Source organism: Aspergillus stella-maris (assembly GCF_047715825.1).
Source record: "Aspergillus stella-maris strain CBS 113639 unplaced genomic scaffold BDV14scaffold_95, whole genome shotgun sequence".
NCBI lineage: Eukaryota > Fungi > Ascomycota > Eurotiomycetes > Eurotiales > Aspergillaceae > Aspergillus > Aspergillus stella-maris.
The window spans coordinates 21440-41075 of NW_027396889.1; the positions used below are offsets into that span (position 1 = coordinate 21440).

General features: G+C 52.8%; 5 protein-coding genes across 5 annotated transcripts; 3 read left to right on the top strand and 2 right to left on the bottom strand.

Annotated features, from left to right (window-relative positions):
• Nucleotides 1–144: 144 nt before the first annotated feature.
• Nucleotides 145–1076, top strand: BDV14DRAFT_159224 (uncharacterized protein). The gene has a single exon (XM_073766722.1). It carries the CDS (start codon nt 282–284, stop codon nt 1005–1007), a length of 726 nt encoding a protein of 241 aa, XP_073622682.1. The 5' UTR covers nt 145–281; the 3' UTR covers nt 1008–1076.
• Nucleotides 967–2787, top strand: BDV14DRAFT_184110 (putative C6 transcription factor). Its single transcript, XM_073770462.1, has 2 exons — nt 967–1401; nt 1460–2787. The coding sequence occupies exons 1-2, from the start codon at nt 1035–1037 to the stop codon at nt 2218–2220; spliced, it is 1128 nt and encodes a 375-aa protein (XP_073622683.1). The 5' UTR covers nt 967–1034; the 3' UTR covers nt 2221–2787.
• BDV14DRAFT_193530 (Zn(II)2Cys6 transcription factor domain-containing protein) lies at nt 2221–4638 on the bottom strand (the record flags this gene model as incomplete). The annotated part of the gene is made up of 5 exons (XM_073771792.1): nt 2221–2942; nt 3012–3447; nt 3529–4239; nt 4322–4488; nt 4551–4638. The coding sequence occupies 5 exons, from the start codon at nt 4636–4638 to the stop codon at nt 2221–2223; spliced, it is 2124 nt and encodes a 707-aa protein (XP_073622684.1).
• Nucleotides 4639–5552: 914 nt separating this feature from the next.
• On the bottom strand, nt 5553–14460 carry gtb3 (glycosyltransferase family 4 protein; the record flags this gene model as incomplete). Its single annotated transcript, XM_073774720.1, has 3 exons — nt 5553–14204; nt 14258–14347; nt 14395–14460. 3 exons carry the CDS (start codon nt 14458–14460, stop codon nt 5553–5555), a joined length of 8808 nt encoding a protein of 2935 aa, XP_073622685.1.
• A 1127-nt stretch (nt 14461–15587) lies between these two features.
• Nucleotides 15588–19476, top strand: agd3 (putative extracellular serine-rich protein). Its single transcript, XM_073770463.1, has 2 exons — nt 15588–18721; nt 18778–19476. Exons 1-2 carry the CDS (start codon nt 16310–16312, stop codon nt 19042–19044), a joined length of 2679 nt encoding a protein of 892 aa, XP_073622686.1. The 5' UTR covers nt 15588–16309; the 3' UTR covers nt 19045–19476.
• The last annotated feature ends 160 nt before the right edge of the window (nt 19477–19636 follow it).

Here is a 19636-nt window from a genome sequence, read left to right on the forward strand (position 1 = left end):
GCGGACATTCTCCTTGAATCCTGATTCACATTGAAACCCTTGGAGTTTGGCTACCATGAGGGCCTGATTCAGGATTCAGGAGGGATCAGTGAATGGCTGTCCAGTGCCTTGTGCCTCGGCAGTTCTCCGAGTGCAGCGATCTCTTGACGCTTTGGGCAATTTAGCCGGCGGCTGCTCGATTGACGTTTCTCACCGCTGTGCCTGTCATTACTCCTTCCGTTTGGCATCTGCAGCGTGTTTTGCAATGGTCTGAGCTTCCAGCGACAGACGTCAGAGGGAAAATGTACGGCGCCGAACCGCCTTTGAAACGTCCTCGGCTCGATAGCGATGCTCACTCGTCATCGTCCTTTGACCACGCGCGCCCGACCGAGACTCCAACGCCGACCGTACCTACAACTGCAACTGCAACCGCCACCGACCCCCCACCACAACGAGATGCAGACAATGACGCAGCTTCAGGAAGACGGCGCAACAGTCACGGTCATGAGTATCCTGCGACACCAAGGTATCCCGACATAGCAGCAATAACGACACCCTATGCCGCATCTCCAAACCCCGCACCACACACGGCCGCATCCGCAAGACTAGCAGATACTCATAACCCAGCATCGGACCCCTTCCAATACTCTTCACCTGGATCGGGTAGCTGGTATCAGATGCAAGATGGCTTCGCGCAGGATCCGGGTTTCCTGGCGTCGCAGGAAGAGCTGCGTGCTATTCTTTTCACGCTTGCGAACTCGGCCGCGCCCACCCGCACGAGTAGCCCCGAGGCGGGGAAGAGGGATAGAGAATACGAATGGGGGTTGCCCTCAACTACGGCGTCTGATGCATCGCCGGCTGCGCCAACGTCGAATGCCCTGGGCAGGCGGTATCATGATCAACGGAGAAGGAGGGACATTGGACCAAAGTCTCCGCTTACAAGCCGGCGGAGGATTGAGTATCTAAAAAATTATGTCGCGGAGGTCGCACCTTGGGTAGGGTATCTCCCCTTCGCCTCCTATATCTAATGCTAATGATCTATTCCAAAGCTTGACATGTTCGACACCGATTGCACGTTTCGCCAACAGCTCCCTGCTCTGTCGCATTCCTTTCCACCTTTATTGTACGCTATCCTCGCCATATCTGCACGGCAAATGGAACGGAAATCAGGGATTCAAGATTGGTACGATAGCCTTGAGCTCTATCAGGAGGCGATCCGCCTTTTGGGTCCCCTGATCCAGGTACGGGATCCAAAGATTGTGGCGGCTTGCGTCGTGCTCTGCTGCTTGGAGATGATGTCTGCAAGAGCGCAAGATTGGCACCGCCATCTTGAGGGCTGTGCGGCGTTGTTCGAGGCGAGTGGAATCCATGGATTCTGTGGAGGCTTGCTGCAGGCTGTCTTCTGGTGCTATGCTAGGATGGGTGAGCTTTCGTCTGTGAGATGATTGACATGGTTGAAGACCGCTAACGATGCGTATAGATCTGTGCGGCGCGCTGATATCAGACGGAACGAGAACGACGGTGCTGCATCCCTCCAAGTGGCTTCCGATGGGGTGTCGAGAAGAGGATGCTCATCGGCTATTCAAGGATGCACGGTCCCCTGATATGCATGCGAACTACGCAGTATACCTCTCCGTCAAAGCAACCGAACTTGTTGCCGACCGTACAAAGTTTGTTGAACTCGGTGAAGACAATGGCTGTACGCCGGAGGTTTTTGCGTCTCGATGGACATCGCTCTGGGGAGAACTTCAGACATGGCTATCTGAGCGACCACTCGAGCTCATTCCTATTCAGACAATTACACGTAAGCCATTCCCGCATATTCTCTTCGTGCACTGGGCGGCTATCTCCTCAAATCAGCTGTATCACACAGCCTGCATACTGTTGCTCAAAATGAAGCCCAAGGGACTACGAATGCCGCGGTCGCCAACATTGTCTCTTCTGTGGCATGCGCGCCGTATCTGCGGTATTTCAACAAGTAATAAGCACCAGGGTTGTCTGAATAACGCGATCCAGCCGCTCTGGATTGCAGGAAGACTGTTCAGTCACGCATCGGAGCACGAGCAGATTGTAAAGATCATTCGCGACATAGAGGCTGAGACCGGCTGGGGTGCTTGTTGGCGAATTCGAGACCTGGAGGTCGCGTGGGGGTACAGTGTCAGTAGTCGTCGCGAGACGACGATGAACCAACATTTCTCAACCTCAATTGATCAGACCCAGCACCAGGTCCTTGTTGGATGATCAGACACCGTCGAGGAAAGACCATTCTTCGCGCAGCTGCGTCAGATATTCGCCTACACTCCACCCCGTCAACGCTTCGATGCGGTCAAAGCCGCGGATGATCTCAACTTGCTGAGACTCGTGCGTCATATGCTTCGCTGCGACAAGGAACGAGGCCAGTAAACAGGGATCCCAACACTCGCGACGATCATTGTTCAATGCAATGCCGCAGATTCGCTGCGCGTGCCACAATGGCGATAAAGCCGCACTTGGCGAGTGGTGGGAGTGGTTCAGGTTCAACAGCGGGGTCGTCCGGGGTTTACAATCAAGCATGAATAGCATCGCGGTATGGTATAGCTGATTGCACAGCGCTCCGGCACCATTCGTGAACAGAAGCAGAGGAAACTCGCTTCCCGCATTGAGGCTCAGGTCTTCGCTGCCATCGTTGCTCACCTCAACCATCGGTTGGAATTCCTGCGGGCGCAGATAGTGCCATTGGTTTAGCTCTTTGAATATGTCAAGCCAGCTATTTGTTCCAATCTCTTGTAAGTGGTGGGAACCGGATTTTGAATCTCGGTGATATTCATTGAGAGCTTTTGTGCAAAGCCAGAGAAGGACTTGGGCGCAATGACCGACTCGTTGCGGTGTATTTTCTGTCTGACAAAGGAGGGCGATGCTCGGAATTGGGTATGAAGGGAGCGGAATTCGGATAGGAGCATTGTTCGCTAGGGCTTGACCTATGTCTGTCTACCTTGTTAGAGCACCGTACATTGTCTTCAAGATGCGCTAAAATCATGGGAAGATGAACATACCCATCCGCAGAAACATCCAGTAGAGCGCGGACTCCATCCCCAGCCCCAAGACTTGATCAATCAAGGGGCGCAGCATCTCGTATACATGAAAAGCATTCGATTTGCCCGCCCAGGTCCCTGCAACATCTGAAACAAGGCCCTTCAACTCCTCAAAGCACCGCAGTAGCAGGACTTCCGTTAGACTCTGACCGATGCTCGACTCTAGACCGGAGCTGAAGCTCTCCGAGTGCTGGTGTCCAGAGTAGGGAGCTTTGTCCTCGAAACGGACCGTTTGATATTCATTATCATTCTTGTGAGCATAGCCATGTTCCCGCCGCGTCCGGAGGCATGCCTCCGAGAGAGCCAGGAGACTGGGAAGCAGTCGCCCCGAAGACGATTCCACGGCAGTCTGCAGGGCTGCTATTCCAAACGCGTGCGATAGATCGTGGATATCTAGCTTTATGTTCAAATAGAATCAGTATATCTAGATCTAAGGTTTTCGGCTGGCCTGAGAGGCATTCGGCACAAGAGAACATACCCACGGCGCAACATTATATCGATAATGCTGTAGAAGTCTCATTTTCCATGTCTCAGACTTCGGGTCAGAGACCGAGTTGTGTAAGTTGCCATTACCAGCATCCAGGTCAAATGGGAGCTGAGCAGTTGGCGTAGACACCCCAAGCAACCCGTCGAGAAAGCTAGGTATTCGATTAGGAGTGTCTGGGGCGAAAGGTGTCCCCTGTTCAATGCCTGCTCCGGGCTGGTCTGCATTCTGTACTGGGCTCGAAACATAATCAACGCCAGGCCCAAGACCAGGCTGTGTGCCTAGCGCTAGAAGACCCCGTACAGCGAACTCATCTTTTGCGCTGAAGGAGGCTGGTCTGATAGATTGACTGACAGTAATTGCACTCGTTTCTTGCGTCGAATTATTTGTATGCTCCTCGTTGTAGCTGCGATGAGCGGGTTCCCAGGGCGCGAACGTCGCGCGGCTATAAGGCTCAGGCAATATATCTTCAGGACCTCTGTTTTCCACCAAAGTGTTGCGGGCAACATATCCGTCATCTCTTTCTCGACTCGAAACGGGGTCAGATATGGAGTATCGCAAGTCATTCTCTTCCTTCGGCGGTATGGGCGCAGGAGACGTAGGTAAAGCTGTGCCTGAACCGGAGGATGTAGTAGACAATGGCTGAGGTTCATCCGGAAAGGAGTCGACAAGGTTATTGATCGATAGAGGATCCTCATTGACAAACTATGCATGAAGGGATATAGTCAGTACCTTTTGCGCCACTAACTCTTCGCGTTCATCAAAGCAACGTTATTTGGCCACTCACCTGAAATTTCCTATTACTCCCACTCAAAGCCCTCTCCACCTTGGGCGAGTGGATCTCGTTCGCTGTAACGGTAATCGAATTCTTCGCAAGAAATGTCACCTGCAAGCCATAATTGCAGTCAAAGTTCTTGTCGATACAGTTCTGGCACCGCGGTTTGCGCTCGTCACCTTCCCAAGAAAACAAGGGTTAGACCACCGGTTGCAAATGTAAAAATAAGAGAATGACAGACTCACATTTTCTCCTCCGCTTCCGACACCGTAGACAACCCGTCCTGCATCGCGTGAACTTCGTCGATGTGCAAGCGTCGCCGGTATCATTGTTGTCGTTGCCGTCGCCGGTACCGGTCGCTGTGCCGCTCAACGCCGCAGCAGAAGCAGAAGTCGAGTCCGCCATGATCCGATACTTTTTCATCTCAGGTAGCCATTCTGAAGAAAATCAACGTGGGCAAATGAAGAAGAGGTGTAATGCATCGCCTGGTCACAGCGCATGCGGGTCTGCACTAACTGCAGACCGGAGACAAGCACCCGTGACTATTGCGGTAACCGGAGCCACTCGCGTGGTCTGTAGCTCCCAAAGTCCCGTGACCCGTGCGCTTCGGCATGCCATTTTGGGGATTGGACGCATCGGTCAACTCCCCGGAGCGATCGTGTGCCCCCGCGGTTATTGAGTGATAAGCTCGTGCCAAGATGATAATGTTGTTGGAATCAGGCTTTGGGCTGAGAGTGTCAAGATTCAAGAGCTGGAGGCTTAAGTCCCTTTACAGAGTGAGGCTGGTTGGTGTTTGTGAGGAAGGCGCGATCCTGCTCCTGCCGTGGGTGGCTCCTTCATTGTTTGACACATTGAGATTGAGAGTTGTTACTGGAAAGGTGCGACTGGTAAAAGTAAACAAACGACAAATGGCAGGAGCGACCCCAATCCAGTTGTATTCGCATAAGGCAAGGACGGAAACTCAGCGGGCCGGAACCTTACCGAGCAACTATATATAGAGCACGGTCTAGAGACTGAAGTATGAAGCGTGATAATTATTCAATTACAAAATAAACACGTTTTTTCTGTACAGGTTGAACCAGCCATCGCTAAGACCAGCCAAACAAAGTCGCTCAAAAGCAAAAGAAACCTCTGGTTCGGGGACAAGACAAGACAAAATACAACAAGAAAATAAATACATAGTAAATCTATATTATGACAGACAAGACAAGGCCCTGGAAAACAAGCAAACAAGCAAGCAAACTTAGTTACTCGCACTCCCACCGGTATTCCCACCACCATGCCCCTCCAACCCCCTAAACACGCTCGATTGGAAAAACTCCTCTCTCATGATGGTGCTAACATCTGAATTGCGATACTGCTGGAGATCTTCCCTCTGAAGCCCGCGGAGCTGTTCACGCCCACCGGTCGAAAGACTACTCGCTGCGGATCGCGACCGGCGATCTTTATGTCCGGCTCGCGTAAACCGAGGCGATAGCCTGCCGCCGCCCGAATAAGAGCGGCGGTCTGGCCCGAGTGTAGGGCGGCTGGGACTGGTAGGGCCAGTGGCAGCGGTAGCGGGGCTGAGGGCGTGGCGGGGCGCGAAGACAGGGAGGGTAGAGGAGTTGGGGAGCGGGAGGAAGGAGGATGCGTCTGTGGATGCGTTGGAGAAGGCGGAGTAGAGCGAGGACGGGCGGTTTTGGTTTGGTGGTGGGGACGGGTTGGTGTTTGAGTAGCTGTATGTAGTGTTGTTGCTGTTGTTGCGGAGGTGGGTTGGTCGGGTGCTGTGCGCTTGCGTGTGGATGTTGGGGAGGAATGGGTTGGAGGTGGAGGTGCTGTATAGCGTTGACATACCGGAGGCAGCGGAGGAGCGCCAGGAGTGGACTGCGCTGCGGGGGATCGTGATGACTTCCTCTTCGATCGGGAGGGTTTGCTGGATGGCTGTTGCGATGTCTGCGGGCTCGTTGTGGATTCCAGGAACACGAGAGGCCATCATCTTTGCGGACTTGCCGATCCAGAGCATCTGCTCGTGCTCGCGCAGGTAGCGGTCGCCGCTGAAGGACTTTTGGACGATTTTGCGAGTCATCATTCCCAGCTTGCGGCGGTGTTCGGACTTGTCGTACATGCGTTGGGTGATCTTAGCGACGTCTTCGGGCGTGGGCATTGAGGGGAGAACGGGGGCTGGTTCGGTGTCGTCAGCGTACGCGCTCCATTCACCAAGAAGAGCCAGCATGGATATCTGTGCTCTGGCGAGTGAAAGCGCGTCATTGGGAGCAACGACGGCGCTGAACCGGGAGAAGTCATCTGGATCGCTAAGGACACGGAGCGAGGCACCGACGTCTGTGCAAACAACCGGAGCACCGGTCAGGGCTGCTTCACCGAGCGCGAGTGGCAGACCCTCAGAGAGAGACGAGTTGAGGAAAAGCCAGGTGCTTTCGAGAACCTTCATAGGGTCTGCTGTACCGCGAAGAGTAACCTTTCCTCTAAGACCCTTCGAAGCGATAATCTCCTGACACTCCGTTGAGTACGTCGGAGCCTTGTCGACTGCGCCATAGATGTCGAGATGGTAGTCGTCAAACTTCCACTGATTAATTATGATGTCTGCAGCAAGAAGGGCAGTCTTGATGTCCTTGGCGTACCAGACGTGCGACAACATGGTAACAGTAGGCCGGTCAGACTTGATCTCCTTGACCGGAGCAAACTTTTGCATATCAGTGATACCGTTAACGACAGGATCGACCTTGCGGCGGAAGACATTGCGGTGCTCGATGGTTCCCTGGCACGTTCCAATCTCAACCTCCCACCCTGGGTTGAAGAAGTCGGCGCAAGGGGAGATGATATCAGCGTGGTACAGAGTGAGCGCAGACGTGACTCGCATCAGACCAAGAAGCGCGTTTCGAACGAACGGAGAGAGCTTGCAAAGAGCAGACGAGAGACAAAGGTTAGTTTCACGCCAGCTAATAGCATGATCCCAAATCTGAAGCGTGCAGTTCCTCTTCATCTTGCAGACAACACCATAGGAAGCACTGACGCTGTGGTGAGATGCTTGGAAAACAGCTGGAATTTTATCTGGGATGGGAATCGAGAAGATGAACAAGTAGCGGAACCACAGCTCCAGCGCGACATCAAGAGTACCGAGTGTTGGCAAGTCAGTACTAAACCATTCAGAAGATGGAACAGTGTTGGGCATCTCTTGTGTAAGCCATAGGTCGCGCCAGCTCTCCTTGACAATGTCGCTGTTCCAGATCTGTGTCCAATGCCGCGAATCCTGGAAGAAAGTGTTCAGGTTGACCAAAGCCCGAGTTGCCTGACGAATGTCCGCCTTTGACAGATGAACAGCACGAGCACCCTTGACCAACGCTGTCAGGATGGGGATGAAGTTCATTTTAATGTCCATGTCATTTGCAGATGTCACGTTCTCCACCTCCGAGTCCAGCTTGTTGTTGAACAAACCGTGTGTCGGCGTCAGGAAGTCCATTCCCCACAGGGGAATCACCTTGAGCGAGAGAATATTCTGCTCCGTCTGATGCTTCGGCACACCGAAATCGTTCGCCGACTCACAAATCATATGCCACTTGATGGTGCGTAGGGAGTTGATCATGTCGCGACGGCAGGCAGAGACACCACCACCCTCGTTCGGCCAGGTACCGGTATCAGCAGCCATAACATGGAGAGACTTTTCAGTATCTGAGCCAAAGTCCTTGGACCGCGTATTGACCACAGCGTCACCTCCAGGACCGAAGTTGAACAGATCGCTGACCTTGACTGCCAGCGGCGTCCAGCTGGAAATGTTGTCGTCAAGGTCTGCGCTGGCTGAAATGGTGTCGGCTCGCAACTCTAGATATTTCTTCGCAGAGGTAAGGTCGCCCCAGTCACGGCTACGCCAGTATGGAGACAGTGTTCTGTCCCTTCGAAGAAGGCGCTCATCCATCCAGCGAACAGTGATACCGTCAAAGTCGGGTCGGTCTTTCCACGCCTTCCATATCAAGGAACGAGCCCGAGAGGTTGAGACCGGAAAACGCTTCGTAGTGAGTCTGAACATGCGGGTGAAGATGTTAGAGCTAAGGCTATCGCAGTAGAAGAGAGGGTTGTCCCGCACGAAACTGGTAAAGAGGGGCTTAGCCAGAACTCCAAGATAGTCGTGTTCGATCATCGGCGGTGTCTGGATCTTTTGTCCGTTCAAAGTCGTGAAGATGGTCGGGTGGAACTTGTGGTCATACAACCAGCGTGCCTCGTAGACGTCCGGACCCTGGACAAAAGACGCCTCGGTGACTTTTGCATGGGGAATCCACCGCTCGACCTTTTCGGGATGACGGAGAGGAGGAGCACACCAAGAAACAGTACAAGTAATGTGCGACAGGGCAAACTCAGCGCGGAGGAGCTCATCACCGAATTGAGGGTTCTTGCGGTAGTGGTACTTGAAGCGGATCAGATTGCCGTCTTTCATGTATGAACCAGCCTCGATAAGTCCCTTGCGGTTATATTGCACGCTTTCGAGATGATTCGTCCCGCGAACGCATCGACGGCCCATGGGGATCTTTGTCTCGGCCAACTTGAGTGTGAGGGTCTTCTTGGTTGGGGTGCGGTAGTCGTAGTGGTACTCGTTCGAGACGTTGCCACCCTTGTATTCCTGGCGGATGAGAAGCAGAAGATCTTTGGAGTATGTGCTGACACAGCTGAGGCTCTTGGTGCCTTGAGGTTCTGTCTTTGGAGTTCCAGAGTAATAGTAGATCTTGAAGCCTCCATCGGGCTGGTTGTGTCGGAAAGCCGTGAAAGTTCCGTCGAGACTTTGAACAATGTATCTGCTCTTTTTGATGTTGATAGTCATTCCTTTGGTCTCGTCCCAGAGTTGCTTGACGTTCTGGCGACCGTGGAAGAGGAAGAAAGTCAATCCCCAATCCTGCATAAGCTTGCCATACTTCCAGAGCAAGCTCAAGGCAAAGGTAGCGGGGACCCGGATCACAGCGGGATAGAAGCTCATGACATGGTTATACTCTCTTTGGAACTCTGTATCGGCGACCATGGCAACAACCATGAACTTCAAGGCGGAGCCGATAAAGTAGTAAAGCGAGAACAGGGGCTTGACCAAGAAGTATGCGATCGTGGGGAGAGACTTGGGCAGGTATGGAATATATGCAGGTGTCTCCGAGTCCTTGACAACTGCAGACTCTCCTGTTCCATAGGTGGCATAATCCAGAATACTTGCGACCGCTGCGGCAGCTAGGTTGCTGCGAGCAACATGGACAGCAAGATCCCTGGCGTCAAGCTGGCACACGCTTTCCTCTAGCCACTGGTAGTGCTTCTCGGACATTTGACAACGTTGACCAAGGCAACGAGCGAGTAGCGCTTTACGGACAGCCTTTGGCAGCTTTTCCCAGTGGAAGTCGCCTTCGAAGCCCAAGCACAGTTGTCGGAGAAGTTCCTTCTTGGCCCAACGTACCACGAGTGGCGTGTCGGCTTCATCACGCAGCTGTCGGGCAGTGGTTTCCGTAACACCAGCAGAAACAAGAGACTCAGCAAGTATCGCATGCTCATGGGGAATTTGGAGGATGGACTCTGCAACGGCGTGGAGAAGAGTTTCCGCAATGACTTGGCAGTTGGCGCTGACGTCGATACGTTGGTTGAGACCTCTTCCAACAGCGACTGCAATCTTCAGATGACCCTTGGTGCTGCAACTGAGCGCATGGATACCAGGGCCGAGTGAGCCAAGGGGCACGAGCTCCACTGAAACCTCGCCAGTCTCCCAGCTTTTCACAGCAGTTTTAACAAGTTCTTGAGAATGTGGGAAGGCCTCTTCAATCCTGGTCTCTTTGCGACGCGAAAGAAGCATTTGCTTGACCTCAGATCCGGGGTGGCCCGCGGGCTCAAGCTTCAGACGAGCTTCATTGGGAATGAGTGCAATGCTTTCGTAGAAGGTTTGCAGTTCCTGCTGACTCCATTCGGGATCATCCCATGGTGCTGTGTAAGCATGGAAAGTCCTTCCGAGCTCAACCGGCGAGTCCACCCGCTTAGGCATGCCCATCTTCGCGGGGATGAGCGAGAGGAAGGCGACAGTCCAGGTTGCAGCTCCAAGGCCGATAACCTGAGAGTACATAAAGTGTGGGAGACAGACTTTGAGCGCGATTCCGACAGGAAGGCCGACAGCGGATCCGATCAACAAAGGCTTCAAAGCATGAGGACCTGTGAAAATCTTGGTGTACTGGTACCAAAGCAGACCAGTGTACGCGCCCACGTACGCGAGGAACATGATCATTGCCTGCAGTTGGGATTGAAACGTCCAGACCAAGGCCGCGGTGAAGGCGAGACCCCAGGAGTGCCACATGAGGAACTTGCCGAGCGTCTTCCAGTAGATCTTTCTTTTAAATCTTACGTCTCGCTTCTGCGAGGTTCGGATATCTTTGGCCGTCTTTAACGCCACAGGTTCATGGCTGCCGACAAGGGAGTGGAGCTCTTGAGCTTTTGTGTCAATCAAAACGGCGCCGATGAGGTAGTAGGCCAACGAGAAACCAACAGCCATTCGGTAAGCCGATGTCAACGACGCAGAAAGACCGATGAGGTGACCACCGCTGAGAAGCTCAACCCACTTGTCCAGAAGAGCGACGACAAAGTAGAGGACACCACAGCCAATTTCCCGGCTTGACTGACGCCAGTGAATAAAAGCGTTGTGTAGCCGGATTCCTCGCTGAGCACTTCGAAGCGACTCCAAAGCGACTTTGGTCTGAGTGTTCCAGCCAGAACTGTAGGGAATCGGCCGGGGAACATCTGCGTATCGGCAGTACCATTCGAGAAGAAAGTTTGTAGCTTGCCAGTCGCGTGCAAGTTCAAGGACAAGCTTGTTCTTGGTAGTATGCTTGGAGAAAAACCAGCGGTTTAACTCCTTCGAGACGTCTCTGAGGAGTGCCTCCCTGGATAGCTTCAACACAGCCGGGTCGCTCAAGTTGCCAAACACCTTCTCACTTCCTTCACCGTATGTTTCGACGTACCATTTTCGGATCTCTGTGTCGTCTGTTCTCCTCAACTTTTGGTACCATGTAACCCACTTTGCAGCTACGCTTCGCAGCCCCATGATAAGAGCACCGACGAACACGTAGATGACAGCAATATAGATCGCGGAGTCATGGCCAGCAAACGTCGTCACGATTGGCCCGATGAATAAGATCGGAATGCATGCAAAGATGACTTTACGACCAGACAAGAAGGTCGACCCTGGGTAGCTGAAACTTGCAAGACAGGCAAATCCGGAGAAGTAGGTGGTGAGCGCAACAAGGTAGAGGTAGAAGACAATGCCTGCTCGTGGGCCGTTCACACCAGCAACTGCGACAAACCCAATAAGACCACCAGCGACAGTGAACGCGAGACCAGCGATGAGTCGAATGAAGACGAACATGTTTGTCGCCGCGAATGCCATGGAGATGAGGTAGTACGGTCCACCGCAAGCAATCCAGGTACCGATACCTCCGGATAGAAGAAGTGAAATCATCAGAGCAGTGGTAGCACTTTCCTGCTCCTCGTAGGTCATGAAAGCTGAAAGGTACAGACCGCGCCCGATGATCGTGAGAAGCACGATATCAATCAAAGCTGGAACCGCGAAGACACTGAGAAATGTGAATCGCTGGTAGCCGCGCATTGGCTTGACTTTGTCGTCCGGGTTGACATCGATTTGCGCACCAGCGTACGATGTGGCCATCTCAGGGGCCCCGTTGATCCAGTTCGGAAGGTCTTTATCAGAGTACTTCTTGCGGAATCGCTCTGACAGCAACTTGCCAAAGGCACTGGGAGAGATGTCAAAGTAAGCCTCGCAGCGAGATCCAAGAGCAAATGACTCGGCGAATGCAGCGGCCTGATCAGAATGCGCGTTGAACAAGGGGTTTCGGTCAGTTACTTCCTCGAAGATTTCCTCGACAGCGCCTTTGCGAGCCACACAGAACAAAGCGAGTGCCATAATATCAGCATAGGCGTTCACCAGCCCATCTTCTAGTAACTGGCATAGGCCTTCCGTTATCTGGACAAGGTCTGCTTCACGGCACTCCCTCAAGATTTGAGGGAAGGTTGACTCGACTTCGCGGAAAAGAGCGAGACACATTGAAGTCGAAGGATAGCTGGACTTTTGTTCCCTGTACCACTTGACGCGAGAGTTAATGAGCGTTTCAGCAGACGCTGTGCCTTCTAAATATGAGACTGTGTTGACTTGCTTGAGTTGTGCTAGGGATGTCGCTTCCAAAAGCTGCTTTTCGAGTTGCGCGCAAATAGACTTTGTCAAATCACTGGTCGCATCGGTCAAGGACAAGTGCTGCAGGATGAGCAATCGCTCCTCTGGACTCAGCGCCTCGATATCCTGTATCAAGCGGCGCGGCAGGCCAGCATCCTCCACAATATCTTTAGAGAACTTTCCCAGTGCCGTCTCAGCCCCGAAACATACATGACGTGGGCAGCCCTTGGCTGACAGGTACGTGTGAAGGATAGTTCCAGCAAGACCTTGTACGTTCTTCGAGATAAAAATATCAATGCCGTCTGAATCCATTTGGTATACAGACCAGAAACGGATGTCAGTGTTTCTGCGGAACCCAGAATCCAGCCCAAGATGCACGCGAAGTTGCTCATTGGTAGCCATATTAGACAACTCTTTGACGTGAACAGTAAGCTGGTCAGATGCACCCCACGTAGGAAGCGCAAATCCATCGTGGAACTGCCTCAGGAGTAGGCCGAGGTTTTGGACCTTGGACAATGGAACTGGGTGAAGTAATCCAAGAGACTTCAATCGCTGTTGGGATTTAAGGACTTCGGCAAAAGAGCTTGCGTTGGCTTCAGCACCAAGAGGGAAACAACCGAATTGCTTGTATTCAACCCCTCCAATCGAGGTAGACAGCGGGTTATTCTGGGATTTGGCCAGTGATACCCAGTCGGGAGGGTCACGAACAGTAACCGAAAGATCCTCGTCTGTCTCCTCATGCCATTCAGCGGACGCAAAAAGCCCCTCCAGGGAAGGAAAGAAAGGCAGCAGCTTGTTCCATCCGTCGTTGCTGGAGTCTGTCGCAGAGTCTTCAATGGATGAATTGGTTCGCCAACTGTCATGGGCTTTCATGATTTCAGGTTCCTTCAGCCACCCGAATGAAGAAAGGGGCTCTGGAAGCTTGGTGTTGAGTGCCATGTCCTCCAGAGCAGCCTTGCGACCAATCCAAGGGAGCGCACTGTAGAAGTTGCACCACTGCAGGGACCTCCTAATCACTGCATTAGACAGAGCCGCATCGTCGTCGATAGTTTCCCATGCCACTACCACAAAGTCCCGCATGCACGCCTCAGATACAAAGGCTTTGATGGTTGACTTCATGCTTTGGAGCTGGAAGTAATCCCGCTTCTGGCCGTTGGGAAGTATGCTGGCGTTACGGATAACCAATCCGGATATGGCTTGATTCTCCAGGACCTTGCGGTCAGAAAGGAAGTCTGGAGGGGCAGTCTCCAGATATATGGACAGGCCCAATTGTTGAACGGCTTGAAGAACACGCGCCCAGCATTCGGAACTAAGCTTTCCTTCCCAATTGGCAAAAAGGATACCTGTGAATCCTGAGGACGCGAACACTTCACTCACAGCCTTGTCGATTTTGTCGATAACTTCAAAGGTCACATCCTGCTTGGCGGTAACATCTTGAAAATCTAGTCGGCCCAAGACATGCTTGCCTGTAGCAGATGCAACGGCGCGGGCTACTCCAGGCTGGTAGGGGTCGACAATCAACATATCCCATTCGGCCAGAAAGCGATCTTGGTCGAAAGTGAAGTACTCGTCAAAGCTCCCCATGTAGATACCGACTGATGACGGTTTTTGGCCTGTCGGTTGGGGTGCCTTGTTCAGGCGCCTGTTTGACAGGTCATTGATCCTTGAAGATACTCGGGCTGGTACCTTTTCAGGGCGTTGGCGCGACTGTTGGAAGAGTTAGCGAGGTCAGTAACAGACAGCGAACTTAGCTGACTTACTTCGATATAAATTATGCATCGTAATACTGTTGAATATACAAGATATGAAAAGCCAATGGCAATGCTACCCAGAATAATCCCAATCAAAACCTGTACCCATTAGTACAAAGCAGTTGCAGATGCAGGACGACACTTACAAACTGCCACCAGTCATCCTTCATCTCAGCCCACCCCACGGGCGAAACATGAAGAATCTTCGTCATGATTATTAGATATTAAGTTTAAGAATGAGCGTGAGAAAAATGAACGAAGGACATGGACAGCCGAAATCGAGTCGTCTATAAGGGGGCCTCAAGACTCGGATGGCGAAAGATTGATAGTCGTTTTTAGGAGACGACCATTGTTTCAACTCCCGGAAAATATATACAACGGCCAGGTATATAGGAAGAAGTGTGATGAAACCCGAACGGTCTCTGGGCAAAGTAAGCAGAGTAGAGATGTGAAGACTGAAGACAACAAAAAAAGGGGACCGATGGAGAAGAGGCGTTAAAGCTTTGTTGACGTGACCAGAAAAGACAAGCGCCACAGTTCATAAAGTGGCAGCAGCCTCAGACCCCTCAAAGAAGATAATTCTTTCAAGTCATTTGATCCGGTGGGAGCTAACAATCAGTCCCTTTGAGCTTTTCCATGGACTGACGGGGGATGGATAATGGAGCCACCGGGTACGGAGTCAATGCACGCAGAGTCAGTCTGGCGGAGGCTATAATGACAAAAATAGAGGAAAGGTTTCTGGGCTGGACCGGTGCCAAGGTGGTTCGGCCTTAGAAACGGAATATGTCGAGGCAAATGTGTTCGTCTAGTCTGCGCCAGAACGGGGACAGCTCGCAGCAGAGACTCGCTAAGTAGCGTGGCAGCCATCTGGAGGCAATTTGGCCGACCATGACCAGGACGAAGGAGCCAGACGCAAGATTGCAGAACATCATTCGTCATCGGGGAGTGCAGGTTGCCACGAACTAGGATTGTCTGGATGTCGTGGAATCTGCATGGTCCAGTGCGCCTCCCAGCAGACCACGCCAGACCGTTTACAGGGAGTATATGGCGCTTGAAACATCGTGGGCGTGGGCCGGTTTGAGCAGACCCCGATTGGCTGATGATAGATTGTCGATCGAGTTTGATTCTTTGAGATTGGACGTGAGAGTGGAGGATGGAGCTGGAGGATGTGATGGACCGCGGAGAGAAAGAGGATCAGAACTAGTCCTAAAGGGGACAGTGCGGGTGTCGTTTCAAAATACTGAAATCTGCGATACTTGACGTTACAAGTGTATTGTTACATTACCATACACTCTGACACAATACGCAATACACATCTTACCACTCCCAATAATTGTGGCTGCTTCTGTTTGCTTCTTCTGCTCCTGCACACTGAGCTCGGCGAGTATTGCAGACAATGCCTCGTTTCCCTCACACAATGCCAATCCTGGCGCCTTCTTTCAATAAATTAAGATTGTCACCCCCAAGCTTCCTTCCCCCTCTGAAAAACTCCTCTCTCTTCACGGGTTGTTTGCCTGATCCAAGATAGCGCCGTGGCTTTGTTTCCTGGCATCAATCGCCCATTGACACCCTTGCCCTGAGCGCCACCGAGTGACCGAACTACTGCAGCTAAAATGAGAGGGGAACAGGTCCCAATCCCTCAGGGCTCGAACCTGACGAAGGAACGTATACCTCGCTTATGCTTGCTTCCTCGCGATGCCAACATGTCACTAAAAATTAACGGCCTCAATTCTCCGGAGCTCCATCGCCTGATCGCCCCATCTTCCATCGCGAGCTAATCTTTTGATGTCTCGAAATTAGATTCACCGTGAACAAGCCGAGCTTTTTCACGTTGTTCAAGGGTAAAAATTGCCGTAGTGGATCCGGTGCGATGGTGAGACGAGCAAAAGGAGAGGCAGCTGGTCTAGCATAAATAGCCCTACATGGGGATGCATCTTCGCATGTTGACCAGAGCCAGCGATCACCAACAGATCAGCGTCTGACTTCTCCACTGCCTTTTCATTCGTTTGGTTTCAATCTAGTCCCTCGTTTGCCTGTGCCTGACGAGGCCAGTTCACAATCATGGTTGCGGGTGCTCCAACTTTCGTGCTCCAGATCGGCTGTTTCTTTGGGCTTTTAACCTGCGACACGCCCCGAGGGGTATGGCCTGACGGACGTCCTACTGTCATCTCCCCCTGGCCTCCATCTGGAACGCCGCCCCCGAGTACCAGTACTTTCACTAGTACTACGAGTACCACCAGTACTTTGCCTCCGGGAGATTCCACTACTGTTCCGACAGTTAGCAGTACTGCGACCGGCGATCCTGAGCCCACCACCGAGCCCAGTGACACGCCGTCTGTTACATTCACTACCACGACCGGCACGACTTTGACCACTGTGCCCTCGCCCACGGATTCCCCCACCTCTGTTTCGTCATCTAGTTCCGATTCTGATCCATCGGATTCCACTACGATTACCAGTATCAGTACCTCCAGTTCTGCGGCTGAGTCTACCGCCACCGATCCTCCCAGTACCTCCACCAGCTCTGGAGAGCCAACCAGCACCGACAGCACTTCCACTGGACCTGCAGAGCCAACGTCCAGCTCCACCAGTCCTCCAACCTCTACAAGTATTTCTACTTCGAGTACTCCGGTTATCCCCTCTTCTTCTGTCACTTCTTCTGTCACTTCGTCGTCTTCCACTTCGACCCCTGTCATACCCTCCAGCAGTATGTCGGTTACAACAAGCACAACTGCTGTTCCGGCTGCTACTGGCACGCTCGCTGCCAATATTCTTATTATCGCCCGTGATGACACTCAAGCCTCTGTTGCCTCTTCGGGTCTCAATGGCTACGGCATTCCCTTCACCACACTGCTTGTTCCTCAGGCTGGTGTTGAGCTTCCCACTCTAAACACCACGTCCGGTGGAAACTTTGGCGGTATCGTTGTTGCCGGCGAAGTCAGCTACGACTATGGCAGCGATGAATGGCGTAGCGCTTTGACCACTGACCAATGGAACCAGTTGTACGCCTACCAGCTCGCCTACGGTGTGCGCATGGTTCAGTACGATGTCTTCCCTGGCCCCAACTTTGGCGCGACTGCTGTCGGCAGTGGTTGCTGCGCGGATGGTGTCGAACAAGACATCTACTTTACCAACACTGAGGACTTCCCGACTTCTGGTCTGAAGACTGGCTCGGGCGCTGGCGTCAGCACTCAAGGCTTGTGGCACTACCCTGCTTCAATCAGTGACACTGCTACCACCAAGGGCATCGCTGCCTTTGCTGCTGGCGGTGGTACCACCGGCGAGACCACTGCTGCGGTCATTAACAACTTCTCTGGTCGCCAGCAAATGGTCTTCTTCATCGGCTTCGATACTGTCTGGAGTCAAACATCCAACTACCTGCAGCACGCATGGATTACATGGATCACTCGCGGTCTCCACGCTGGATACCGTCGCATCAACCTCAACACCCAGATCGACGACATGTTCTTGCAGACGGACATCTACCAGCCCGCTGGCGATATCTTCCGTATCTCCACTGCTGACATGAACGGTATCTCCTCGTGGCTCCCAACCATCCGCGCCAAGCTCAGCTCGGGCAGCACGTACTTTGTTGAGATCGGCCACAATGGTAACGGCAACATCGAGGCTGGTGTTGAGGCCTCTGGTGAGGACACCTGCAGTGGTGGTGGTATCTATTACGACTCTCCCCCGGACACTGCGCTCGAGTTCCAGAAGCCTCTTGGTACTGGTACTGACCTCTGGCCCACTTCTCCGACCGAGTTTGTCTGGACCAACACTTGCCTGAACTCCGACTCTCTCTTGATCTGGTTCCAGGACCACCTCAACGAGTATGCCTACATCTCGCACACCTTCACCCACTTGGAGCAGAACAACGCTACCTACGCCGACATCAGCAAGGAGATCTCCTTCAACCAGGCCTGGCTCCAGCAGACCGGCTTCTCCGGCGCAAACTGGTTCACCTCCAACGGTATCATCCCCCCAGCCATCACTGGTCTTCACAATGGTGATGCCCTCCGCGCCTGGTCCGACAATGGTATCACCAACTGCGTCGGTGACAACACTCGCCCTGCTCTTCTCAACACCCAGAACGACATGTGGCCGTACTTTACCAACGTCGCTACTGACGGCTTCGCCGGTATTCAAGTCAACCCACGCTGGGCCACCCGCATCTACTACAACTGCGACACCCCCGCCTGCACGACGCAGGAGTGGATTGACACCTCTGCTGGTGCCGGAGACTTCCAGGACCTCCTCGCAGTCGAGCGCTCCGAGACAATTCGCCACTTGTTCGGTCTTCACCGCGACCCCTACATGTTCCACCAGGCCAACCTGCGCAGCGTCGGCATCGACCCCATCACTGTCAATGGCGAGAGCGCGCAAATCTCCATTTTCCAGGCGTGGGTTGAGACCATCGTCCAGGAGTTCGTCCGTCTTGCCGACTGGCCCATCGTAACAATCACCCACCAAGAGGTATTTCCCTTCTCATCCCCTCATTAGCCATCCCATCCTCTTACTAATTGAGCTAGATGTCCGCTGAGTTCCTGGCCCGCTACACTCGCGACCAATGCAACTACCAGCTCGCCTACACGCTAGCCGACAACGCCATCACAGGCGTAACCCTCACCTCGGACAGCAACACCTGCGGCGCCGCAGTGCCCATCACGTTCCCGTCTGCGCCCTCCAACACACAGGGCTTCACGACCGAGCAGCTAGGCAGCGACCCCTTCACCGTCTGGGCGGAGCTCTCTGGCTCGCCTGTGTCGTTCTCGCTCTCGAGCCCGATTGCGTTGTAGGGGACGGGTTGTCAACGGGCCCTTACAGGGTATCGACTGCATGCATGTACATATGCACCACGCCCGCACAACGCACGACGCATCATTCTTGTATTTTAAGCGAAGCAATCATCAAAACGAAAATAAAATCACACGAAAGAAAGCGGTTGGATAACGCGCTGCCAGCGCAGCATACACTTAATTGCTAGTACTGTACTTAATGTTTCTAGTTTCGTTTCGTTTCGTTTCGTTTGTCGGCCTTACATATTTAGTTGTAATGGAAGCAAAGGAGGAAAAAACGCAGGAAGCGGGAAGGGAAAGGCATAATAGCAGCTACTATACAATGGAGCAATGCAATGCGATGCAATGTAATGGTTACCTTACAGCTTGACTCGCTTTAAACATCTACTGACTCAATCTGACCTCATCCCATCTCTTCCACTCATCCAGTCAATCAATCATATTCAACTCGCCATGCAAGGAAACCAGGAGAATCCAGGCCTGCCCGTGTGCATCCCTGCATAATAGTCTTGGCTACATGGGATGTCTCACTGCCCCTCAGCTTGCTAGCCATCTACCGTCCCGTCTTTAACTAGGATATTCAGCTCTACTA